Below are 27,262 nucleotides of genomic sequence, written 5' to 3' on the forward strand. Positions count from 1 at the left end.
CGTCTCGGGTGATCTGCAACGTTCTTTTCACGCGACTTACGAAGCTCGTGATTACGTGATACTGATAACTGATGTCGCGGCCATCCAGAGTCTTCAGCGTATCCAACGCTTTCTGCTTGTCCTTGAAACCCATCCCTCCTGCTATTTCCTCCTGCTCGACGGATTTTACCTTCGACATTCTTATCTGTGCGAAGAAATCGTCTTGAGCTAAATTTTAGTTCTCAGCTAATGTGACATGAATATTATAAAATAATATATGAAATAAAAGATACAAATGTATGTACGATAATGTAAATATTAATCGATTCTGGAGTAACGTGATTATGCGCATTTGCTGTTGTTAATCACTTCCGATTATCGTCAATTGGAATTCAATAAGAACATGGAAATGATAAATTACGTGCTTAGCGGCATTTGATTTTGACATTGTGTAAAATTAAGTTTTCGGGAAACTGGCAATGTTCATGAAGCAATCGATTCAAAACGGCGCAGCCAATCATCAGGAGAGGACGCGCTAGGAGGCGGAGAAACAGTCAATCAGAATGCGAAGCGCGTATGTCAGTTTTATCGTTGACGTAGTTCTTGGAATTATGGAAGCTACTTGGAAAAGATCAATACCTACCCGGCGATGGTTTAATCGTTATATATTTGGCAACCTTAGCTAGCGCGACACTCTTTCATACATTCGAATTAATGTTCATTGTTAAAATTTCAACTGGGTGAGATTTTTTCAAACTGGAAATTTCGTTTCACTAACGTTGCTCTTGACACATTAAAATATAAAATTAAAATTTATATTGAAATTAATTATATTGAAATATACCGATAGGACAATGAAAAAAGATACTTACGGACATGCAAACTTTTTGAACGCAGCTCTAATTTACATAAATTAATCACACAGTATTATCTCAAATTGTACACTTTAGCCGCAGATTGTCATCACTGATGTTGATGTTGCCGCTGCTACTCGTAAAGTGTTTCTAGTAGGTTTTGGATCGCAAGGTTGACCAGCTGGCTTAAGTCATCGGTTATACTTATTCAGCGAAACATTGTCGCGTGCTAGAAGGAAGAGGACGGCCGATGATGTGAGCGAGGAAAAGTGAGAGGTCGATATAAACATGTTCGATTCATGTGTCAGAGCCCGAAATACACGGGCGATCGCGCAATCTTACGTCATATGCGCATCGTCGAGAATGTGTGAAGAGGACAATCTCTATTCTATGATCTAATATTTATTGATTTTTTCGAATTACGAGCTCTCTTATATTGCAACGCGCAATGTTATTTTCCACAGCTGCACGAATGTACGCTTTCTGTAATTTTATTTGTCAGTTATTCTCATCTTTGGATATCGAGATGAAACAATTTTTTTGGGATAGTATTATTTCAAAGTCACATTAGTCTAATTTATGAAAATCCATGAATTGTTAGTGTATGTCGTAAATAAAAAAAAGACAAGTCATATAATTTGTATTTCCGATAATCGTCCTATTGAGATAAAGATTTATTTTATATTTATAAAATAAATTACAACCGCGATAAACTACTAGAACACGCGCACAATATAACGATCGGAGATAATTCGCTTGAACGCGAATCGAAATTCGCATTAAAACAGATTTATTAGTCTATCCCCGATGATAATTCAGCGCGTAAAAATAAGTAATATTTACAAGATACCACACATATACGTTCAGACGATTCGCAGCTTTTGCTCCGTCTCGAGGAACGTCAAATAGGGAGATCAACGGGAGATCTCCCTTTGAATAATATGCAAACAACAGATTCGATCACATTTATTTAACAGACGCAGCTTCCAACGCCAAGACACGTGTACGGCGCTTGCTCAATTTTCGAGCTCGTCGCGCCGTCCAGTATCGAGGATTGCGCGGAAGCGGTTGTGGCCGGTAATTGCGATCTCTGCACGCTTTCGTAGGGTATCGATGCACCCTCCCGATCTCTGCTGGTACTCTCCGCTTCCTGGGTATACGAGTCCCTCGGTGGGGCTTCCTGCGCCTTCGAATCGAAAGCCGGTTCGTGCGACGACAACCGACTGTAGTTCAGAAAAGTCTCTGTATAGCTCGGAGGCGGATGATGGTGGTGATGATGGGGATTGCTACCGTACTGATGGGGATAATGAGAGTGATATCTACTCGGTGGCGTTTTGAAGCCCTCGTTACCGCCGAGATATTGGTGCAAATGATGAAGACCAGAAGGCCCGTACACTATAAATAAAATATAACAGTTTCACGTATCTACATATCTATTTATATATATATATATATATATATATATATATATATATGTTATAAATTTTAATATAATACAAAAGGTAACATGTTAATAAAGCATATGCTATATTTTGTCTAACCTGCGGCGGTATTCGAGTACATAGCGAAAACCGCGTCGCTATATCCCGCGGCAGGATGCTTCATCAAATCTGGAACTTCGTTCCCGCCCGCCCCTTTGCCGGGTGTTACGTGACTTCGTACCATACTACTCGGAACTTCTCCGCTAATCCCCGAAGACGCGCCAGTCCCGTACGCCATATTGAAGAGCGCTTCCGGATCGCAGACAAACTTGTACACGTATCGTTCGCCGGCGACCTTTTGCATTATGCCTTTCTCGTAATAGTATCTCAACGAACGACTCAGCTTGTCATAATTCATGGCTGGTCTGTTTTTCTGGACGCCCCACCTGCGTGCCACCTGTCAAGAAAAAAAAAATACAATGAGAAACATTTCTATTAAATCTCGAAATATTCCTCCATTTAAGTGTTACATATTTTAAATATGTACTATTTTTTTATTTAATTAAAGATTAAATATATATATATATATATAAACTTAAATAAATATAACAAAATGCTCCAATAATAATAATACGAGTAAGGTTTATTGAATTCCCTAAGGTCTATTATACTTCAATTATATTTAAATAAAAGTAAAAAAATGAAAACATTATTAAAAAAAATATCAAATAAATAAATATATAAAATATTCCTTGACTACTTTGTCTACATGCTTCTACAGTTCTTCACCTCTTCCGGCTCGATCAGCTTGAACTCCATTCCGCGTCCGGTCCACGCGATGCAAGGCGCATTTGCAGGATCATCGAGCAAGGCTACGAGGAACTGCCACAATTGCAATGAGCCGCGTCGTTGTTGCTGATAACCGACGGCGACGTCGCTCCAGGTGGGCACACCTGTCGCCGATGACGGCCTCTTGTTAACGTGATCCGGATTCCAGGTTGAAACTGGCGAACCCTTCTTCTGATAAGAACCATTTTGCCGCTCCCAGGATGAGTTCCTGGGATCTAGCTGTGTTCCCAGTTCTGTCCAGGTCGGCGTACCACTTCGTTTTCCGTAAACCTCGGAATTCCAGGTCTCTGGTCGCGGCAGGAAAGTTTCGGAGAAGGTCGACTGCCACTGAGAAGTGGAGGAAGAAGCACTAGCCGGACGACTGGACGGTGACGAACCTCTAGGATGATCCCTCGTTACATTTCCATATTGTTGCTGTTGACGTTGCTGATAAATTAAAGAGCTTGCTGTAACAAAACGCAGTAAAACTGTAGAAAGAGAGAGAGAGAGAGAGAGAGAGAGAGACAGAGAGAAAGATTGATAGTGTTAAAAATTAAATTTTAAATTAAAAGTAAAGTGTAAAAAAATACAATTCACACAAAAAACAGATTAAAGATACAGAATAAAATTGTTTTATATACATATCGCCAAATTCATCACGATAGTGGCTGTTGAGACATGAATAAAAAAAAGTACAATGTTTCATTCTCTCTCAATAAAGCAATTTAAAATTATTTAAGCGACTGAAAAAGTTATGTGAAAAATATCACTTTTAATTTTGTAGTAATTTTTAAAGAAACAATTGCATGTTTTTTTTATATATTATTTATATTTTGATAGCCATTATATCGAGACGCGAACTCAACAACATATGACAAGTTGAGTTTATTCAAGCTTTAAAAAAGTGTAAATGTTATAAAGCTTTCAATTTTCCAAATTGTTTTTCTCGAAAGTGAAACCTTGCAAAAGAAAAAAAAATACATTTTTTATTCATTTTTTCATGAGAAAGAAGTATCTCTTTTTCAATTATAATTATCAATTCAAAGATACTCTACATACAGATAATAGTCATGTCTGAGCCTGACATTTAACAATTCCTATCTTTTGCGCAAAGACAACTATAAAAATTCAAAAATAACACAAGGAACAATTTCCATTGGCAAGAGAAAATTTACGCTTTAACGTATACAAGAAACTTGATATTTCTGTAATCATAATAAGAAGGCGTCACGGTACGGAGAGGTACGGGAACAGCGCGGGATTATCCACGGGAAGTTTTTCCGCGTTGGGAAGAGAGGGGAAGGGCAAGGAGAGGGAGCCGAGGAAGAAATTCTCGAGAGGACAAAAAAAGAGCGCTCTCCTCGTATTACCGATTGCACTCACGCGCCAGGCCGGTTGAAGCGCTCTCGTCACACAAATATCGGCAGGAAATTGGTGGATATTCAAAGCCCAGCGGGGACTGGAGCCCGCCCGCGGATAGCGCGCGTTGGTGCCCCCTGAAATATCGAAAGCCGAGCCGAGAGCTCGCGCGATATGTATATTAATCGGGCCGCGCTTCTCTCCCTCTCCCTCTCCCTCTCCCTCTCTCTCCCTCTCTTTCTCTCTCTCTCTCTTTCTCTTTCCCGCCACTCCCTGTCGACGACGCGGTACCGAAAGAGCCATTCTCGGGCCGTAATCCGGTTACGCTCCAAGTCGCGCACGGGGAATATTGAAAAATTGAGAAGCCGCGCAAACGGTCAGAGAGAGCGACGATAAAACGTTGTTGCAACCATGTCGCGATGCATCCGACGTTTGAGAACGAGTATTAACGGAAGGGCCGAAAGTTTTGAGAGAACAACGCGATGACAAAAGATCCATGACAAGGATTTCCGGAATCTTTTTTCCAAGTCCGGAGAAAGACACGATGGATTTAATACGCGAATCAAATGTTTCGCCGTCTACCTTTTATTCTCGCGACATTGCAAAGAAGCTGCATCATCAGAGATTAATACAAAATACATGTACATCCCAATCATCTGTTTTTCACATTAATGAGCTTCCGAAAGCTGCATTCTTTTCATATATCTAAAACAAGATGTTAAATCCTGATAAAGAAGTTTGTTAGAGAAAACATTCAATTACACCCATCGCCTTCTGTTTTATTTTTCGGCAAACGTAGGTGAAATCTCGGACGAGGCTCTCAGAAGGTAGCTGAAAGCTCTGGACCAACTCAGCGTTCTCTCTCGAAATGCGGACAGGGCACCAGGGGATGACGAAAGGGGATGACTAAAGGGGTTGACCTCAGCCTCGGCAGGCGAGCAGGGTGAGCCAGAGGCTTTGCGGGTGGTTTTAGATTAAAATTAATCGCGAGCTGATGAAACCGGTGGCGAGGTACCACCACCGAGGGAGGTCGGAGAAGGGTTGAAATTCAGGACTGGCCATAGGGGGCGGCGGTACGCGTTGGACAGGGTGGGATCGGCTACGGAAAAGAGGATGGCTTCCACTCTCGTCCACTCTCAGACGAGGAGAAACGCGTTGTGTGCCACCGCTCTTCCTCCCTTTCCATTCTCGTTCCGTTTCTCTTTCTCTTTGCCTCTCCGACTCTCTCGCTTTTTCTCCTCTCTTCTGCCTCGCTGATCCTCGAATTCCGGCATAGTGCTCCGTTAATAATGCAAGCTCTATTTTCCAACCCACCTGACGAGCGGCGAAACCTGACGAGCTCGCCTTGTCCTTTCCCGAGCGAACGGGAAATACCCTTTTTGCGTACTCTCTGTCGCACGTATTTTTTCTTTTTTTTTTTTCTTTTTTCTTTTTGCCACAGAAATATTTACCGTGACGTGCGTATCAAAGATAGAAAAAGCGAATTGAAGTTTCGTTCAACGAGAAGTTTTCCGCCGTACGTATATTGCGTGCACGGAAGAGTGATTTTGTTGGCAGAATAGACCGTCGCTATCTGTAATCCTCGTAATCCTCTGGCTCGTATTAATTAGTGGAACTGTGGAACCAATCGGTATCCATTAACCGGTTATTACTATTCCGCTCGTCGTATTGCTCTCCGAATTGTTTGTCCCTCTCTAAACGAGATAATCTCGAATATTGTATATACTTTTCTTTAAACATTTTTCATGCATATTGGACCAATATTTTGCCATTTCTCTTTTCACACGCGCAACTGTAATGATAATAAAATTGCCAAATTTTATTTAATGCTTTTTCGATAAGTCTGAATTTAAGAATAAAACACTTGAAAATTTCATTCCATCGCAAAAATTCCAAATGCAAGACCATTTCTCCATTTGCTAAATAAATCGGCTGATCATAAGTAGATTGCGGGATATCGATACGAGCAAATGTATCCTATTATTAACCTAAACTACGTGTGAATAATTAAAATGGCTTAATGGTAGGGAGAATTACGTCAAGAGAGAAGCATGAGCGTAATCCCAGGTGACTTGGTAGTATCGCGTATACAGAATGTCGAGCCATGGATATAACCGTAACCGAGCTCCTAAAGGATTCGGTTCGCCGTGTATGTATGTATGTATGTATGTATGTGTGCGTGAATAAAGGAAGACTAATCGGTCTGATTACAAAGCATGAGCTTGCAACCCCTCACTGACTCTACCTTTTGTGGACGGGACGAGTGGTGATGATAGTGTGTATCTTCTTTGATTCACATGACCTATTAGATAATGAAGGTCGATAGAAAAACCGTCATTATATTATTCTCGCCGAAATATTATTCACGCGATGCGATTCGTGCTGTATATTCATTCTTGCGAATAAATATTTATGTAAGATTTAATTATACATCAGGAATCTTTCTATGAGTGTCACACATTTGTGAACATCGGATATGTTATATTTGTCCTTTTATTTTTATTGATTAAATATATTTGTTACATTTTTTATTAATAACTGAAGGAAAAATTTATTTTATTATTTAAAGTTTTTTAATTGTTTTTTTTCACATGGGATGACAAGTCTTAGATTAATTCTTATTTCGCAGTTACTAGAAATATTGTTGATGTCACATGAAAAATCTATTTGTGTTGCATGAATCAGAGAATATTCGACTTACATTTTCCCTCGGGAAAACTAGCCTCGCGTTCTTTCTTTCTTTCGGTTAGGTTTTGTTAGGTAGAATCTGCAAGACGCTCTCGCCATAGCTTTCGACTTGAAAGCATCGTTTAATTATTCAATTACGCATGCTCAGTCACGCGTGAGCGAGTGCAGTGCATTAGTTGGGAGTCTCGCAACGATCACGGGAAATGTTACATTTTATATTGTTATTCTTTCTTTCTTTAGTCAATATTCTTTGCAAAATATAAAACATATAAAATATAAAAGTATGTAGAGTAAAATATAGAGTATATAATAAATATAAGAACAAAAACAATATAATCAAATATATAAAATATATAAAATAATAACGTATACAATAAAAGAAAAAAACACTATAATCGATAAATATTCTATATATATATATATATATTCATCTTCTTAATTCCTCTTGCAGATTTTTAAATTTTTACTATTATATTAATAAATTTTTCGATAATCGCGATGAGAAAGAAAGAAAATCGATATGAACATTTAAAATAACGGCATAAATCGAACATTATCGTCGATGTAGCTATGAGACCCTCAAAGGGCTAATCGGAAGTCGACTCGATTAATGGAGAGCGGTACCCTCGTACCCCCGTTTATTTATGGATTCCATGGGGTGGAATAGTGCCACGTGGATCCTTTTGTGCAGAGATTTGTCACGGTGCGGATCTTAGGAAGATAGTAACCAGCGATTCACAATTTTCATTCTCGACATTTCTTTCGTGAGCGAAATCTATCTAATGCGAAGTGTGAACGCGTCTTCTCGCGTAAATTTCTTACCGTTTTGCGTGTCCTGAGACGTCGCGGATGATATGTTTGTCACTGGAAGCGGTTCCACGTAGCTTCGATCCGCCGGTTCCTCCTTCACGGCAACATCCTTCGTATTTTTACCAGCTGGTCCATTTATCTTTCGATTTCTATAACACGCAAAATTTCAATTCTACGCGTGCAATTATAGGTTTGCGTGATGATTGGAATTTTTAAAACTTTTTTAATTTTATAATATATACATATATATATATATATATAAATTTGTAATGAAATGAAATTTTTTTCGTGCAATTGTAGTTATGTTGCATGCGCTTTAAATCGCGTCATAATTGTAGAAAAGTGATCACCATTAAATTAATTTTTTTTTTATCAAACTTACCCGAAACAACGATCCGATCTGAGCTCGAGAAAATCATTGTTTTGACTGTGCGCGACGGAAGATTGATACTGGGGATGATAATTACCATTGTCGCCATTTCTCGTACAATTGCTAGACTCCTGCTTCACATTTGCACCTGATACAAGTGAAACAACTATATAAATCACGAGTAGTACATATTTTTCCGTGTGCTGACAATTCCTTTTATTAGAAAAAAGGCTAAAAATCGATGTTTTGTTTTTAAATTAAAAGTTCAAAGAATGAAAATTTGCTAGCTAGAATTATTTACTAGAGATTATTTTTTAAATTTTGTTTGATATATAGTTTTCGATTAAATGGCTTTTCTTTAAAAGCAGAAATTGTAATCTCATAAATCGGTTTTGGAAACTCAACTTTATTTAGTGACAATTATAAAAACGTAATAAAAAATGTAAAATAAGAAGATAAAAACAATAGAAATGAAACAATTAGAAATTAAAATTTAAAATATACAAAGATGTAGAATAACGTCATTTCATAAAAATCTCTGCTATTATCGTTATTTAGGTCATATAATCGTCAAAGGAAATTTCATAGGAAAAAATTTTTTAATTTCAACAACTTTTGACGCAAGCCCAGTTAGCATATAAACAAACAACAAATATACACATATTTCTACATATTATCGATAAATCAACTGGCAAACCAATCAATTTTGATAAAGCGCAATACTTAATTGATCAGAAATAAAGAGATATGTCTTCGAAACCTTTATTCCACAATGTCAATGTATCTGACTACGGAATGACTTTTGACATTTTTGCAAACCCCTCTCCGCCGAATATCATTATCGTTTATCGAATGCGTGGCGCGCGATCATTTTCTTTGGACAATTCATGGCCGAAAGAACGATGGAACGACGGCAGGACATAAGGGCGCGTGTCGTATCGGAAGTGAAGACGCATCGCTGCAACGACACGTGAGAGGGAAGGTGGGGTCTAATGGGGTGCCGACGATTTCGCGAGGGCGAGGGCTGCGCCCTCGATAAGTCAAACAGGCTCCTGGGCCGTGGGAAGCATAAGTCACAAGCCTCCGGCGATAATTGTATTTGTAAACATTGGAAGTTTACTGATAGGAAGAAGCGCGCCACGATAAATTCAATTATCTTGATATCGCGAGATCTCGCAATAATTATCTTCGATGAGTAGACTTTGACGGACTCTCGTTACGTAAAAGAGAGATGAAACTATACAATGTGTCGTTAAATCATTATTATCCCTAGACGTCGTTTCTATTAAAAAAAAAAAAAAAAAAAAAAAAATAATAAATAAATAAATAAATCGGGAGAAATAATGTGTTCCGTCTCTTAGATACATTTTATATATTTTATATCTCGAATATATTTTTTATCAACTTTTTAACGTAATATTATTCACAATGATAATGCGCTTCATCGAATCCATATTCAAAAACTCTCTGATATATTAAATAAAAATATCAATATTGCGTATATGATATTTTAAATATACATATATATAAGCATCCTAAATACGTCGCACAAGTTACATATAATATTACGCGAAGATATATATACGCGGCGCTTGGGAATCACATGCGTGTATATGTGTGTGTATATAGACATTAGCTAGCCCCCGATTCCCTCTGGGTGTTTGCTCGCCCGGTTGAAATGTTCGACGATACGTTTGTTCAATGCTGCTCGACGCTGAATTACACGTATCGTGCCGTCGCGAATTTTGCGCGCGCGGAATAATGTAAACTGCGAGAGCCCCGCTCCCTTCTCACGTGTTCAACGTCGGAGAGAAGTCAAATACGCGGACGGGAGTCTGCCTGATTTTTGTCCGTCTATATTATAATAATGACGTCCGCCATCGCGGACGGAAAAAAATACCGTGCGATAGCCGGTGTCGGTAGCGACGTTAATAAACGCGGGCGGCTTTAACGCAGGAAAGAAGTGAAGGAAAAAAAGTACGAGAGAATCGCCGCTGGCTTAATATAAAGTGCTTACTCGCGTAATCCGATATCGATGATCGCCGACGAACGTCGACAAACGCCCGTGTTGATTCTTCCCGCTCTCTATCTAAGCTACGCTAAAAAGAATTCTGCCCCGCGGGCGCGACTTCTCGCCGGTTTTTAATAAAGGACCAATATTGCGCGCCTAGATTTATATATTGCACATATCGTGATTTAAAATCGCGCAAAAATATATATATATATATGACACGAAAAATTATTTCCCTTTTGCGTTATTTTCGCGGAAAAAGACTGCGATCGTCGAGAGCGGGAAAACCGCAACACGCGCGTGGAAAGTGTCGACGACTAATTAAAGATGCACGTGCGGTGTATAACGCGTTACATTGATTGATTCGCCGATAGCGGCGATTACATCGAGCGAGTTAAACGGAACAGCCGATGAATTAATTCTTCCTCCTCTACGATCGTTCCTACGATGACGTTCGTAAACGCGCTCTTCTGATACAGTTAGTTCGTTTCGGTGCGATTCCACACGTGCAGTATTTATTTCGTAGTTGTCAGAGGACCGTCGTGAGAAGATGCGACGTCTCTCGAGGAGAGAGTCTAGACATCTCGCGCGCGATAACAGATTTTCCAAACCAATTTCGAGGCTGAATCGACGCGTGCGAAACACTTCCGCGCGCTATACATGATTTCACGGTGATTTCAGCGGAGATTGACATCCTCCAATCCCGTTTAGCGAATTTCCAAACCCGGATTTATTTATCCCGACGAATTACCAGATGTCGAGTATCGATGCGACGCGGCTAAATAATTTCGCGATTTATTGAGAGATACGCAATTAAACGATAAGAAAGTGATAAACGAGGAATAAATGCCAAGAATTTAGTACTTACTTGACATCTGGTGAAACTCGGGGACGTACTGTTCGCTGTCTTCGGTTTCGGAGCTGCTACCTACGTACACAAGAGACGTTTCGTATCAGTTCATTTGCGCCATAATTTGGGCAGAAATTAATAGAACCTACAAGGATAAAAATTTTACTTCCGAATATCTAACGAGAATTTCTATTTTCCGTTCAGCGGCAAAATCATATTGCCCTTTGATCGTCCGTTACATTACATCCACCGCGTATAACATCGCAGTTGGGCAAGGTAATTAAAATTAATGTTCCCAGAGAATAGTGGCTGCACGTAATTATCTTCGCTGGCGGCTTAGGGATAATTTGATGCTATATCTCTAAATTCTAAAAATCAATAGCAGAATTTCTTCATAATAGACTTTAATAACATTTCGATTTTTAATGTCTTACCATTGTCATTAACATTATTATTTTACAAAAATACTATTATTAATGATACGAAAGAATATTCAATACTTTTGTTCGCTGTCGATATATCAATTATATTTAAGTTGTAAATTCATACAATATTCTTCACTTTTTCGATTTTATTTGACCCTTAATAATGACATAATTGTGTTTTTTTCAAAGTAAAGAAGAAGAAAAAAAAAACGCCCGAACAGGGACTCGAACCCTGGACCCTCAGATTAAAAGTCTGATGCTCTACCGACTGAGCTATCCGGGCTGACAACTTTCGAGGAATTAAACGAGTATTCGAACCAAACTCTCGCACAACGGATGAAGAGGGGAAAATGATTAAATTATTGTTATTATGCAAATTATTATAAAATACGATTAAAATAAAATGTACAATAAGCACTCACCGTCTTGCAACCAGGTTTCCTGTCGGTAGCCTTGTGCCATGTATAATTCGTTTCCTGCAATCAATAAATTTTCCTCGTATTAACACGTGTGCACGTATGCGTATTAATATAGTTGCGTTATTGATCGCGAGATAAAATAAACAAAGGGCAAGAGAACATGCAAATACATTTGTTTGCTAGACATTGAATAGTATTTGCCACAAATTGACAGAACACGTCATGTGCTTCCGTTGTTTTTGATTAATTATTGATATATATCAATGTTATGCAACATAAAAAAAAAAAGATATTTGATACTTAATTACGATAAATTAATGGATGATGGAGAGGCTGTTCTTAGTCTCGATAAAAAGAGATACATCTTATCTGAATCGAGATCGGCGAGATCTACGAGAAGACAAACGGTGCTGCCGAGTGGGTGCAAATGAATCAGAGGCAAAAACAAACCCTTCAGCGTGAATGGGCGCATAAGAATGCCGGCGTGGAAAACTGGGGTGCGTTTAATGGACCTCCAGAATTCGCCATGGGTAGCCACTCGGCGGTAACCTCGTTTTGTTCCATGGTAGTAGAATCCAATCTAACGCGAATCGAATCTACTTACGCTACAGCTCATTGCTCGCGTGTAAAAAGAGATATTCTCCTCTGCAAAGATACTTTAAGGGTTTGTGTACGAGTTTTCGTCACATTAAAGTACATCTAAATATACGTAATCGTGTAGCATGATTTTACGATCATCGAGATTTACGAATATAGTATATGTTAACTGCCGAATGATGAATATTGTCAACAGATGTAAAATTCTTTTGTGTGTCTATTTGGACTATATTTAATAATATTTTTAAAAAAATATCAACTGTCATACATTTTGTAAACCGACATATTTCTATTTCTCAGCAATAGCGTTTTTCTTACAGCTAATATAATGATCAGCATTAATTTATTCGTCAGAAAATTATAGCTTGTGCATTTGTTACTTTAATAATCAACGCGATTTGTATCCAAGAACGTTCGAAAGCTTTTTCTTGTAATTTCGTAACTGACGAATTACATAATTTAAATAGTAAAATATTTTTTTATAATAAGAATAATATCGTCATGGGCTATAGAGAGCGAGACGTGAATCGAAAACGTATAATATATAGCAAAGAGTCAATAAACATATAAAAATTTATAATTCAGTGTATTTAAAATAATAATTATACAATGGTCAATGACTTAAGGATTAAAGATTGGTAAATGAATTAAAAATAATTAAAGATAAAACGAACGTTTCGGGCTCCTGCTTTGAGCCTTCTTCAGCGCAATGTTAGTAAAAAAAACCATAATAATCTTATATAATACTGTACATAAATACTTTATAACGTTCCCGATCGGACCTCAGGCGGACTTAATCTATAAATTCGCAAGCTAAATGATTTCGTAGTTCTTCAAATGACCTCCAAGGTTGGAATGCCCGGAGACTCAACTTGAATTTTTATGTAAAGAAGTAGAAGCTTGGCGACTTGATCTCAATACCCGTTGAATTCTAGAAGGATAGAATGTCGGGGTTTTTTTAAAAATAATTTTAATACAATAGAAGCAAGTCACTAAACTGTACAAGTAAATAATATCCCTACTTACAATATTAGATTGTTCCGCAAAAAATATTTCTCCAAGCGCGACCGTTTAGTTCAAGATTCTATCGATTACTGTCAAACGTATGGTAATGAAGGCTCGTTTATATACAAGATTTTTTAAATATTACATTTACATATATATTCTTAAATATCGAAAATCTATTTTATTTTTATTATTTTCGTCCTTACCATGTTTCTAAATTTGTCGATTTTGGAGACTATATTTATTTAGACCTCAATTTTCGCAAATTTTTAATAAAATTATCAATACCAAAATTGTGATACAATCTTATAGCGAGAAATTTTTAATATAAATATATAAATGATAGTATAGTGTGTTGTGTATTTATGCGTACAAATTTTTAAATACAATCTATAATTTTTGATAAGTATTTCCATAGATTGATGTTTGCACAGATTAAAATCATTGAAATAAAATTAACGAGAAAAAACGGAAAATATATATAAATCAATATCATATGTAATATAATTCATAAATTTTTGCATGAAATAATTAAATTTTCCGTTTCGTTATTGTTTAAATTGTTATCATACCGCTTCCAGATATGCGATGAAAAAAAAAGACAAACAATGGAGGGCAAGCAACAATATATTTCTATCCGTCATCGCGACGCGGCGCGGAGTTTCAATATTTCTGAATCGTCGTCGAAAAGTGGATCGAGCCGATGGAGGGGACGTAACGCGATTATGATAGAGAAATTGCGGCATTATAGGCAGTGATTGAGTTAGACGGAGGTGGTCCATCCTGGGTGAACGGTGGCTCCGCACCATGGCATGCCAATGCTAGATATAAAGTGTCAATCACTGCAGCCAGACGTTGGTTCGGGGTGGTTCGGCGACTCTCTTCGACTGGGGTACAATGGGGGAGAGGTTCCACTGCGGGGACACCCCAAGGGAGTCTTTGCGGTGATAACACGTCACTTATTGAATTTTCGTGTCGAGAAATTGACGTCGCATTTCTGGGTCAAGGCTCGTCCTCTAAGACACTCGTCCGGAAGAAGAGGCATCGTCGCGTCAGAGGAAGACGGTGCGAATTAATGTCTCGACGTCGGGAATATTTCGAGATATTTCGTTCCGAAATCTTTCTATTCCCGCTTTATCAAGCAAGATGAACGTGACACGTTTGTCGGAGAAACGTGCTTACTCTCAAAGTAAGAAGTCTTATTGTCAAATGATACAAATTATCGATATAAGAAGATATATGAAAATGTAAGAAGTGTAGATTTTCGTATATTTTTAGCGCAGACACGTGGAGTTGGCCGAATGGAGTTTGGCAAACAAGCCAAGTAATTGGCAAGTATTCCGACCAGATTGTCTCGAGCGATGTTTCACGGTGCAGCCGCGTCTCGCCGCGACCTTTGGAAAATAATGTTGTCGGTGATGCGACTATATAAAGATATCGACTCGGCTGCCTGCGAGTGACAGGCTCTCTTCGGGGGGTATAGCTCCACCCTCCCGTCTCTCGTCCTTCTTGCCGGCGCTTCGTTTCGGGGTACGCGCCCCGCACGTGTTCCTAAACGTGCCTCCCCTTCCCCCCCCCCCTCCCCCCGCTATGTGTGCGCTCTTCTCGGGATCTACACAGCGGCTTCGTGTGTATCGAAGGCCTCGCCCCCGATGGAAACGCGACGTCTCCGAGCCGCGACGGTATCAAAGAGCTTCAAAGTCGAACGACCGAGGGAATCGAAGAATCGACCGGTCCCTGCCCGCTCACCTTTTTCCCTTGATTGCATCCCCGCAAGCTCGTTAAGACGTAAAGTAGTTTTACAGCCCGCGGATACTTTTTTCGGAAAAAAAAAAAAAAAATATCTCGAGTGACGTGCGTATGATAGTTGCCTTAGGCTCGCGCGAGAGAGTATATCTTTTCACTGATACGCATAATTAAAATATCGGATCGACTTTCAAATCCTTTTTTCATTACTGAAATGAAAATTCTACTCACCGGTGTGAAGCTTTTCATTGCTCGTAGTATGAGACACTGGATAGTTGCCGGGACAGTATTCTGCGGTGACCGATTGAAGCGGTTCAGGTAATCTGCCGAATCCGTTTCCAGGCTAGAATCAAAAAAGAGAATTGTGTGAATTAGTATAAAGATGTAAAGCTATAAGATATAAAATAAGATATAAAAATTAAACAATATTTATTACGTGGCATTTGACATGTACATATATTTCGAAAGCAAATCGTAATGTCAAACTTGAGCGAGCGAGAGAAAATGTAATTAATATCAGAAAGTGATTGTGAGGCTCGAAGCTCTCAATATAGGAGCGAAAGACACAGTGAGAAATAGAGGGAGGTGGGTAAGAGAGGCGGCAAGGAAGACATCCGGTGAACGATTGGACGGTTTCCTCCTTGCGGGGCAATCTAGTGGTAAACTCAGTTACCGGTTTTGGGAATTTCGATAACGTAGACGTTCGGGCCTTTGACTCCATAAAATTTGACTACAAGCTTTATACAAATCGTCAAAAAATTGTGCGTGAAAAGTTACGGTATTTAAAAAAAAAAGGATCACTCTATTACGTAGAAATTAAATTAATAAAGTAGTAAAATAATTAAAAAACTAAAATGCCATCCATAAGATGAATTGTCCCTTATTGAATGCAAACACATTTCTGATAAGGGATATATTGATATTAACGAGTATCCGGCGGACTCACGCTGCTCAAAATTCCATTATTTGTTCATAATTTCTCCTCGAGATTTTCCTTTGATCGCAATTAATAGTCGTCCGCAATTAACTGCCGTGATGGCATGGCGCCCGTAATCCGCGCGCTTGGACATAAATTTTAATTACATTCACTATTACCGCCTTAAATGTTTAATACGCCTGCCAATCCTACGTATATACATATTTATTGATGCAAAAATGACTGACGACGCTAATAAAGAATATTTCCACTGTACATTAATAAAAATTATTATTAATATAATATGTAATATACAATTTTATATATTTTTTTTTATTATAATATATAATAATTCTATAAGTATATACGTTAATTTATCAAAAGTCGAATTTTGAAAATATTTGTGTAAAAACTATAATTCAAACAAATTGAAGAAAAAACTATCCATTAATATATACATGTATCAAGGATGGGAAAGTTACTTTTAGTAAGTAACTAGTTACTCGTTACCGAGTCAAAATAGTAACTAGTTACCGTTATCGTTGCTTAAAAAGTAACTATTCCTTACTTTTTTAATGTTAAATCAAGATCAAAAAATAAATAAAAATTAGACTTTTGAAATATATTGTGTAAAAAAAATAATAATTAAAATATTAATAAAATATATATGCAATATATATATAAAGCTGTTACATGTAGCTATGGCCCATGAAATAATTTCTAATTCAGCCCGCCATGAAATTTTGTTGCGCACCTCTGCCATAAATAACAAGAAAAAAAATTTTAAACACTCAAAATATCAATAAAATAAATGTTACTTTGCATAAAATTTATAATTATACTCAAATACCCGATATATTTCTTATACTCTTATTATTATGGTCCGTATTCAGAACACGCTTACAAAGATATTAGCACGTTCTAAATACGAACCTATAAATGAATTTCTATTGATAATTGAAGATTGAATATACGAACATCGAAAATATAATATGTCATAAATAGGTTCCATATATATAAAGTAACGATAAAAGTAACTGTCAAATTCGTTACCGTTACAGTTACAGAAAAAAAATAGTAACGTCGTTACCACTTTGTTACCAAGAAAAAGTAACTGTAACGGTAACGGCGTTACAAGTAACGCGTTACTTCTCAACCCTGGGACATATATATATATATTTATTTAAATATATAATATTACACACAGAACATGCGCATATGAACACGGAAGTAACTTAGACTGCGTGAATTTTAACGATCAAGATGAATCTTTGTTAGAAATCATTGATCTTTCATCCCCATCGGGGCTTTTTCGTCAAACAGGATTTAACAGCGAATTAATCAGGCAATGACGCGTGAGCGGGAAGCGCAAACACGAGGAGTACGCGTATCATTTAACGTTAAAGGCCCGAAGTGACCTTTCCCAGCGGACGGATGCGCGTTTTAGACGAATGCACGAGGAGCATTCGGCAGAAGAGTTTATTTACGCGCGTTTATGTGTCTCTCGTGAAAACGAGATACCCACGACGAGTCGAGGGTACGCCCCGTCGTTCGCGACGGGGTTGCAACAGGGGTCGCGGCGACGGCACCCCATTTCACGTTCTCCACCCTCGTATAGTAATTGCGCACTTTGGTTCGGTTTATAATAAAGTCATCGAGAGCATCGCGAAACTGTATCCCTTCTCCGATGAATCGGGAAGCATCGGCAAGATTTCAGATACGCGTTCTCTTTTTTAAATGGAATCAGTACTTATTCATTCAAACAATATCATATAATAATTATCATTGAAAAGTAGTGAATAGTTACTGATGATCGCAGTAGTAAGTATAGCACTGAAAATCAATAAAATCTCACTGAAAGAATCAGTTGGTAGTGGCGGCTGTTTCAATAAGTGACATTTTAAAATACGTCTCATAGTTAAACATTATGTAAAAAATAAAATAGTAATATTTTGTTAAAAAAATATCTGGAACGATCAAAAAGTCTGATTCATTTTTCTAAGTTTATCACTTAAAAGTAAATTATATATAAATATATAATTCTCTGAATGTACAATATTAATTATACATGTTTCTAAATATATGTGTGGGAAAAGTTTTTCTAAAAATAGCAATTTACAATAAATAAAAAAAGCTTTAAAAGCTACATCTTGCAAATATGATTATTACTTTTATGATTTTAACGCCTGAATAGAATACTGTGACATCGTAAGTAACCATTCGACAATTACCATTGTAAGGATTAGTGATTCGGATTGTTCTAAATTAATCTATACCAACACCTATAACGTTTTCAGGATTCAACTGGTACTGAAATCAAGTCACTATTCTCAAAATATAAACTATATTTATATATGTCATCTTGGCTTAACATCTTGCAAACATTCTCTGAAGAGTCAAATGCTGCTATTATTCCACTTATTTAAGGTTCAATTATAGTCTTAACGAATTTTATATTGCGACCGATATTTTAATTATTAGTTATATTTATTAATGTACTGCTGAGGAAGACACAAAACGAGCTCGAAACGTTTGATTTTATGTGCTTATATGTTTTTGCGATTTTATAAATTTGTAACCATACTAATTCACTACACATTCGTAGATTTCATTCATTGTTAATACATTAAATTTGTCACTACATTAAATATTCTATTATATTAACAGTTCTAATATTCTCAATTGCTACCTAACTCCGTTTATACGATATATAATTTGCTCTCTATTGCCTTTATTGTTATTCAATTTTTATTATTACTGTTCTTTCAATAAAACTGTCATAATCAGCAAGACATATGACGGAGGAGCAAAATATGTTTTCACTGATCTTCGATGAAATCTGTGATTGCTTTAATCAGTGACATTTTCATTGAAATAATTTAAAAGAGTTGCAAATGACAATGATATCGAGATAAAAATTACAAAGAGTGAATTTTAGAGAGAACAAGAATAAGCTGAAATAATTCTATTATTAAAATAGAAAATTTATATAAATAAATAACACTTAGAATATATTCTTAAAATATGATGGGCTTGGGCTTTTTAACGAGATGCACACTTTGTGCATCCTATTTTGGCCAATGGACACATAAAATGGACCAATAAAGTTTCTTCTGCTAATTATGTGCTGATAGTGGCAGCGACGGTCAATTTTATCAATTACACGCAAGAAAAGTCCCGCTGTTGTACTTTGCCAAGAAAGTTTTCCTGCCCTCCGTCTTTTCCTACCCTCATGCGACAATGAGGTGCGAAGACAATAATAGCGGCGGACAATGCCTGGCGAGAGGAACAATATATAGAGATCTCGAGATTAAAGAACGCGTCACACAACGGCCGAGTTTATCAGCTAATTGCTTTTCCCAATGCATCGCAAAAATCGCGCTAGAAAAGAAGATTAAAATTTTTTCTTTCGTCCTTTTGCACCAATTAAGTCCCGACATACGAGGGAGTAGTTTGTGACAAATATATTTTTTATTTTACTACAAGATGTATGCTGATATCTAGTAAAAAAATTTTCTGAGAATTCCTTAATCTTCTAGATGATTTTGTTCAAAATCTTATAGAAAATATTTTAAAGACTTTTCGGTGTAACTTTTTAAAATAAATTTTTTTTGTTGTATATATTTTTTCATGCTTTTCACTCATGCGAAAGAAAAATATAGTCATTTAAGTTTCAAGTGTCACATTTGGAAATGCATTTAAAAAAACTTAACAGCTTTCGTAAGATAAACATTTTTTACTGCACATTTTCATTTTTTTACTTTATTATTTTCACTTTTATCACAAAGAATTACAATAAAGAATATATGTATGTACGACATATTCAATATTTCGTTAAGATATTAAACATCTATATAAACAGAGACAGACACATAATTTATAACTTGTCTTATCAACAGATTGCTGATTATTTATAATATAAAAGATTTATCAGGAAGAATTAAAAAAAAAATTCTCTGAATCTCAATAAAATAATTTCCCGATTTTTCAGATACAAAAGAATTTCCTTACTAAAGAGAATTCTAGATTTTCTATAATTTTCTATAATTTTTTTCAGGGAGTAGACACCCTGTACTATAAAGTAAACTATAGTAAATCTTTGTGTGCACTTGTGCGTGTCTTCTCTCGATTAGACTGGCTTTTAAAGATTCTAATAATAATATATATAATTTCTATTCATTATAAAGAAGATAAATGCATTAAAAAAATAAGTTGTCAAAGTATAACATCTTTTAAGTATAAGTATAAACAAATATATAAATTTGACATCAAGCATTAAGAACATTTGCGTATAAATAAATAAATGATTATCAACGTCACATAAAAATGTGCAAACGATTCAATCAAATAGTAAAACGACCGTATAAAACGCAGTATCATTAGCCGGCTCACAGAGCCAATTTCACGGAGAAGTCACTCAAGGTGAGTAGTTAAACATCCAGCGCGGTAATCCCGCAGCATGTCCCATCCCCGAGGAAGTCGCCCCCTAATCATGGGAAACTCGAGTGGTGACATATGCTATCTCGCGGCAGTCAATTAAACGGCGCCGATTCGACGTTCCCGGAGGGAACGGGGGGAGCGTGTGTGGGAATCGGCTGATTTTTAGAATCAACAAACATAAATCAAGTGCCTCGCGGGTGCCCCTCTCGAGTCATCCCCTCCCCGCTCGTGTCCATTGACCACCCACGGATACTCGTGTCGTGTCGTGTCGTCACGGTGGTGGCACGTACGCACGCACGCATGCACGGACACGGGGAATATAACGGCGACAATTACGTGTTTAGAAGACACAGAAGGGGTGGCACCCGTGGGACGAGCCAGCGGAGCGTGGAGGCGCGTGCCATGGCAATTCGCCACCCGGTCGTCGAGCGATCATCTCTCGAGTGGTTGGCATTGTACGCGCGATGATCTCGGACCTCGTGCCGCACTCGGTGAGGATGACTCCATTGTGCGTCGGAGCGGTCCGGCTTCGGGGAGGCCGGATATCCGGATCGAACGAAACGCGATGGCCCTTACGCGGCGATGCTCTTTTAATGGATCTTAAACATTTTTCCGAAGCTAATGCGTTTCCCAGATTCTTAAATATTCTCAATAATTCTAAATAATTCTTTTTCGGTTGGATTTCATCAAGAGATGTTAAAGGCGCGGGGTGAAAAAAATCGATCATATTTTTTGAATCTACTTGTATTTCGAATAAATATATAAATTATACATATCCATACGCCCCCCTTAATCTTGTTTTTTTTGTTCATCCTGTCTTTATATCATAAAGTAGACTTTATTTTATTTTTATTTTGTATTTTATTTTATATATTAAAGATTTGTTCTGACAGCGTGTGAAGGCGAAGATTGGAAAGATTTCGTAATAAATCATTTCGATTATATTACACTGTAAATGTATCAATGGATTTTTTGCGAATTTCTTACATATCTTTGTGTGGTTGATTAGTGATTAAATTGATATGTTTATTAAATATTCCGTTACTAATGTTGCTTCGAATTTTTCCTAAAGTCTTATAAAAAGTCTTACACGCAGCGCTACCGAGATAAGAGTAAAAACAAAAAGAGCCGATTAATGTTTTAACAATTCCATCTTTTTTTCTTTAGAAAGAATTGCAATCGCAATCTATTTAATTGCGATATATATATATATATATATATATTTTTATACTTAGATTTAATGCATTATTAAATAAGATCTTTTTCTCAATGTAAGCGATGACTTTATCTAAAAATCTATCTATCTAACTCTTCGCAATGACACACATAAACAAATAAAGCCAATTAGATGTTAGAGATTTTCAAATTAAAGAATAATTTCGACAAAGATCGCAATAAACTTGTCAAACATATATATTACAGAAATAGTCGTAGAATAGTAGTAATACAGTAGACAGAGAGAAAAATTTCTTTAGATTTAATAAAATTTATGCTTGAAATAGTCGAAAAAAGCTATTTATTTCAAGAAACTAATAAGATTATTGGATTTTTAAAATAACATATTATATGTATCATATAATAATATTGTTTAATTCAACGAAATAATACTTTTTTCAGTCAATAAAAATAATGTTTCATATGACATAATGTTGTTTGAATGAAATAAATAAATCCAAACAAATTATTCAAACAAATCGTTCTCTCTCTCTGTGTATCTATAAATATAATATCATAGCAAGCCTGGTTGCTTCCAGTTTCCTGAGTGTGTTATTTACATTTATATGCATTATTACAGATATCGCATTAGTTATTAAGCCTCTATCAAGCCCACATAAAATCCTTATTTTTAAAAAGATAAATGAATTTTCAACTACTTACTAAACCCGCCAATTCCGTCGTCGCGGCAGGCACCTCCTGATCGGCAATGTTCATCATAACTTCGCGTCGCGCTCGTTTCGTCCGCGGTTCCGTCTGTTCTTAACAAACGAAAAACTTTTCACTAAAATCGAGCAGATTCGCGCGACCCGAACGAGCCTCGTCGATCGTCACTGATGTTGCGGCGCGAAGATCGAAGATAGCACTGAATCGGGTGATTTGATCTCGGCGCGAATAAGGGGGTGAACCACCCTCGCGGTCGGAGCCGGGGGTTGTGTCTCCGGCATGGTGTACGCCCCCAAACGTGACGTAGAATTCAGTCCTGCGCATATTTCGTTTCCTTGGACCACTGCAATCGGGTGCTGGGCGGAGCTTGAAATTCATTGGCGACACACACGTTCGAGATGCGAGGGATGATGCTGCCCTGCATCTCGCGAGAGAGAACGTTGGATTCTCCACGGCAGCGAGTTTCGCAAATTCGATTCGATTCGCCATCGAGATATTATCGCGCGCGCTACGTCCAATAAAACTTCAAGCCAGCCTGCATAAATGCGCGGGTTCTAGAAATCCGCGATAAAATTATGAAGGAAAATTTAACTCTTCTTGAGAGAGAGAGAGAGAGAGAGAGAGAGGCGAGGAACTTTGCATATCTAGCAAACTTGTTAAGAAAAAAATGCTGTAGCTACGTTCCGATAAATTAAACACGACCAGCTATATAATTGGAAAATGTTATAGCAAATCGTAAAAATTATATTTATAATATTGTTCGTTTTAATCTATCTCAATAACGAGAAGACAAAGTTATATACGTATATCTAGATGAAATTATATGTATAAAGATTATAATTTTTATTTAATGATTATCTTTTTCTGGCAAAACAAAAATTTATCCCAACTATACATATATTAGATAGAGGACTTTAAAATTAATTAACAATTGATACATTCTTTCAATATATATAATTACATTCAAGCTATTGAAATTATATTTATTTTTTTACTATTTTTTATAGGAAAACTGTTACTGCAAAATTTTATATGCCTGCAATCGTATATTTTTTTTTTTTCATAAATTTATGTACTATGCGATTAAACGTTTTGGTTACGGCAAATATTCGTTATCAATAGATGCTACCGCTTTATACTTCTGTTGATAAACACAAAGTATGACGTTCGACAAGATGTTTCGCCGTCAAGATGTCACCACCAGAAAAAGATACACGCGTGCGTGCTTGCTGAGTGTGACCCACAATTTTTTACGGCTTTTATTATTCCGAATAATTTCGCAGTCACTAATTCGCGAGTAAACATGAGCTCGTTTTGTAAATTGCATTGAGCCAATCGACGTGATAAGTGACAGTACGATACATACTGGCATATCGATCATGTTATAAATCAACCGGTTATTCCGGAGTGTGGACAGGTTATCAAGATTATCAAGAAAAAAATTTCAGAGTAAATCATCTTGAGAGTACATTACATCATTGTGAGTAACGATAGATTTTTCGTCAATGACTTGTGCTTTTCTGTGCTCTTGTTTAACCCGATGATGTGACGTCGATATATTTATTGGTACTTGCCATTGACGGCACTTTAAAAATTATTAACCATCAAATTTTTTACACAACGATAGTGAGATTAGATTTAGATAAGAATTATCAAAACATAATTACTAAATTAATTAATTCTTTATGATGGTAAAATTAGAGAGTGATATAAAAGTTTATGCAGGAAATTTCGGAGCAATAAATTGTTAATGTGTAACACTGCGTTTCGAACATGTAATTGTTATGCATGGAATATTATTAATTGTTACTTCTTTTTTTTATTAGGTTCATTATAAACGCGTTAAATCTCGTTAAATATTCTGCAAAATTTTATAATGTCCGTTATTCAATCGATTGACTCCGAAATGTCACTTTGACGTTTTGCGCAATTGACATAACGATATAATACAGTAAAGACATTTACATACAAGGACAAAGTTATTGTCTTTAATTCTAATGCTAATTGTAGTTTGAATTTATAATATATATGTATATATGTATACATAACATCTGTAAGAATATAATAATCAAAAAGGCTTCTGTTGAGGTTAGGATAACCTAATTTCTATAGCTATGATAGTTGTTTTCCTATAATTAAACGATAATATCTTATAATTTTTAACTGATTTTAAATAAATCCTTTTCAGATTCTCCTTAATCATAAATATAATATTTATATATTTATATATTTATAGATTGATGAAATTTTGAGCATTAATGCTCATAATATACCGATGAGATATGCGGCTTCAAGTTGGACCTAATCCTCCGCGAATCTCCCTGCTTGATTCATCTACAATCTACTATTTCTGCGCTTATCCCAGAGATGTCCGCGGTAGAGGCAACACCGTTCATCCGCACCATCGAGTGGGACATGATGGATAAAACCAAATTCTTTCCACTCAGCATGCTCTCCTCGTTCTCAGTTAGATGTTGCCTATATCCTCTGACAGTGATCAAGACTCGGCTTCAAGTGCAGAGACAAAATCACATGTACAATGGTATGCTCTAATTAATTTTGACATTAAATCAATTTCATTATTTATAAAAAAAAGGATTCTTACAAATGTGATATTTACGTGATTCTCTTCTTTCATATAATAGGTATGATAGACGCGTGTAGAAAAATTTACAAAGTTGAAGGCGTCACAGGCCTTTACAGAGGCTTCTGGATAAGCTCCATTCAAATTGTTTCCGGAGTATTTTACGTATCGACGTACGAGGGTGTACGTCATTTGCTCAGGCAGGATACACCCCTTGGATGTGTCGACTCGAAGGTTAAAGCGTTGATTGCTGGCGGAGCTGCCAGTTTAGTCGGACAAACCATCGTCGTCCCCTTCGATGTCCTCAGTCAACATCTAATGGTTCTCGGGATCAATAGTACTAAGCATGGCAGGGTATACATGGATAAGGTGAGTCACAAGATCTTTATAGATCTTTCTGAATTTTTAAACCGCGATTTTCCATATACATATGAAACATTAATTGTGCACGTTCTTCGCAGATGGGAATGAACCCGTTGGGTTTGACCCTCGAACCTGGAAAAACCCGAGCGCAAATCTCGGCCGAAATAATAAGATTAATTTACCAGAGAGATGGTTATCGTGGCTTCTATAGAGGATACATAGCCTCTTTGTGCGCATATGTACCTAACAGCGCCCTTTGGTGGGGATTGTATACAGTTTATCAGGGTAAACATACTTTTATACCTTCTAAGCAAATCACACAAACAGATTAAAGAATGATAATTCAATTTTCATTTTTTTTTCTGCATAGATGAGCTTATAAAGCTACTTCCGGGATGGTTCTCGCATCTGTGTATACAGGCGATGGCAGGTACTCTGGGAGGATTTACAACCACGATCATTACAAATCCCCTAGACATCGTGAGAGCGAGATTGCAGGTGCAACGGTTAGACAGTATGTTTAGTGCATTCAGGATACTGTGGATCGAGGAAGGACTGCTTATGTTCACCAAAGGACTCTCCGCGAGACTTGTGCAATCCGCGTGCTTTAGTTTCTCGATAATCCTAGGATACGAGACCATCAAGAGAGTGAGCATAACCGAGGAGTATAAAAGTTACATTCGGTGGTGAACTTCAGAGTTACTATTACGATTAATTTCATATGGATGGTAAGGCCGTGCATTTCATCCACAGTTTTTTATATGACCACGTCGTTCACTTTTTATGGATCAAAAAAAATATAGCCATAATTCAATCAGTACATTTATTGAGAATAAAAATATCTTATCAAAAAAGTTAAATTCTCGCGTAAAAAAAAAGAATTATTTATTTTCTTCGAAGCTGTACAATAAAAAAATAATTTTCTTCGTGTCATTAAGTTACAATACATTTTTGTGTAGCGATCGAAGAAGTTATATCTTTCGTTATATTTGAACAAATAAAATTTTACAATCAAGTATGTACATGTGCGTTTCACGTCACTGTTCAAATTCACACACTGAATTCGATACATTATAGTTTCATAGAAAAAGAAACTTTGCAGAAAAGAGATACTTTGATGTACATAAAACAGTTCAGAATCTAACAAATTCTATGAAAGTGGCTACTAGAGAAGTTATTTATGTAATGACAAGCATTTTGTACGCTACCGTTATATGTCAGATGGAGTACAAAACTTTGTAACATGTGTTAGATATGTTACTGTGATACAAATATAATAAATATGCTCCTATTCGTATTTTAAGAGACGGCTTGTATATTAGATACGTATTAGCATTGTATGCGAATGTGTTAGCAACATTACAATATGTACAAGATACAGAAATCCTAGTCAAATGGGCATGTAATGTGTGCGCACGTATTTATGATGCATATATCAGCCGTCTTAAAGATACGAATTTAGAATGTAATATTTAAATTAAATGGATGACTATAGCTCAGAGAAATGAAATATCGATAAGAGATATGTATACTGTAAAAAAATTCAAGAAACAAGATTATTTAATACCTCTATCTATATGTTGTTTATGTATATACAAAAAAGTTAAAATTCCTGATAAATCTTAAAAAGATGTGAATAAATTTTATCAAATATAAATTACACACAGCTGTTTATTTCCCACTAGAAAACGGACCATCTTACCATCTTATGATTTC

At 36.6% G+C, this 27,262-nt stretch overlaps 2 protein-coding genes and 1 non-coding gene across 7 annotated transcripts in view; 1 reads left to right on the forward strand and 2 right to left on the reverse strand.

The window, feature by feature from the left end:
- Positions 1-625: 625 nt before the first annotated feature.
- Positions 626-27,262, reverse strand: part of Ets96b (Ets96B) — a 54,659-nt gene continuing 28,022 nt past the window's right edge. Inside the window, exons 2-12 of one of the 3 annotated variants that reach the window (XM_072911629.1) lie at positions 22,597-22,689; positions 15,594-15,705; positions 12,018-12,071; positions 11,189-11,248; positions 8,322-8,457; positions 7,952-8,088; positions 3,044-3,549; positions 2,375-2,711; positions 1,677-2,228; positions 852-1,062; positions 626-763 (exon numbers count right to left, since the gene is read on the reverse strand). In XM_072911629.1, coding sequence (XP_072767730.1) covers positions 1,804-2,228; positions 2,375-2,711; positions 3,044-3,549; positions 7,952-8,088; positions 8,322-8,457; positions 11,189-11,248; positions 12,018-12,071; positions 15,594-15,705; positions 22,597-22,653 — 1,824 coding nt within the window. In that variant the 5' untranslated portion in view covers positions 22,654-22,689 and the 3' untranslated portion in view covers positions 626-763; positions 852-1,062; positions 1,677-1,803. Of the gene's footprint in view, positions 764-851; positions 2,229-2,374; positions 2,712-3,043; positions 3,550-7,951; positions 8,089-8,321; positions 8,458-11,188; positions 11,249-12,017; positions 12,072-15,593; positions 15,706-22,596; positions 22,690-27,262 lie in introns of all 3 variants that reach the window. The other 2 variants (XM_072911628.1, XM_072911627.1) reach the window with 2 other exon arrangements.
- Positions 11,806-11,878, reverse strand: Trnak-uuu (transfer RNA lysine (anticodon UUU)). The gene has a single exon. It is a non-coding gene; the product is annotated as a tRNA-Lys (tRNA).
- Positions 23,800-26,537, forward strand: LOC140676556 (solute carrier family 25 member 44). 3 transcript variants are annotated; one of them, XM_072911723.1, is made up of 5 exons: positions 23,800-24,165; positions 24,836-25,141; positions 25,245-25,552; positions 25,645-25,831; positions 25,917-26,537. In XM_072911723.1, the coding sequence occupies exons 2-5, from the start codon at positions 24,967-24,969 to the stop codon at positions 26,234-26,236; spliced, it is 990 nt and encodes a 329-aa protein (XP_072767824.1). In that variant the 5' UTR covers positions 23,800-24,165; positions 24,836-24,966; the 3' UTR covers positions 26,237-26,537. The 3 variants fall into 3 exon arrangements, with proteins under 3 accessions (XP_072767824.1, XP_072767822.1, XP_072767825.1); XM_072911721.1 differs by having other exon boundaries at positions 23,800-24,079; XM_072911724.1 differs by lacking the exon at positions 23,800-24,165 and adding an exon at positions 24,360-24,687.

Source organism: Anoplolepis gracilipes, chromosome 2 (genome assembly GCF_047496725.1).
Source record: "Anoplolepis gracilipes chromosome 2, ASM4749672v1, whole genome shotgun sequence".
Lineage (NCBI taxonomy): Eukaryota > Metazoa > Arthropoda > Insecta > Hymenoptera > Formicidae > Anoplolepis > Anoplolepis gracilipes.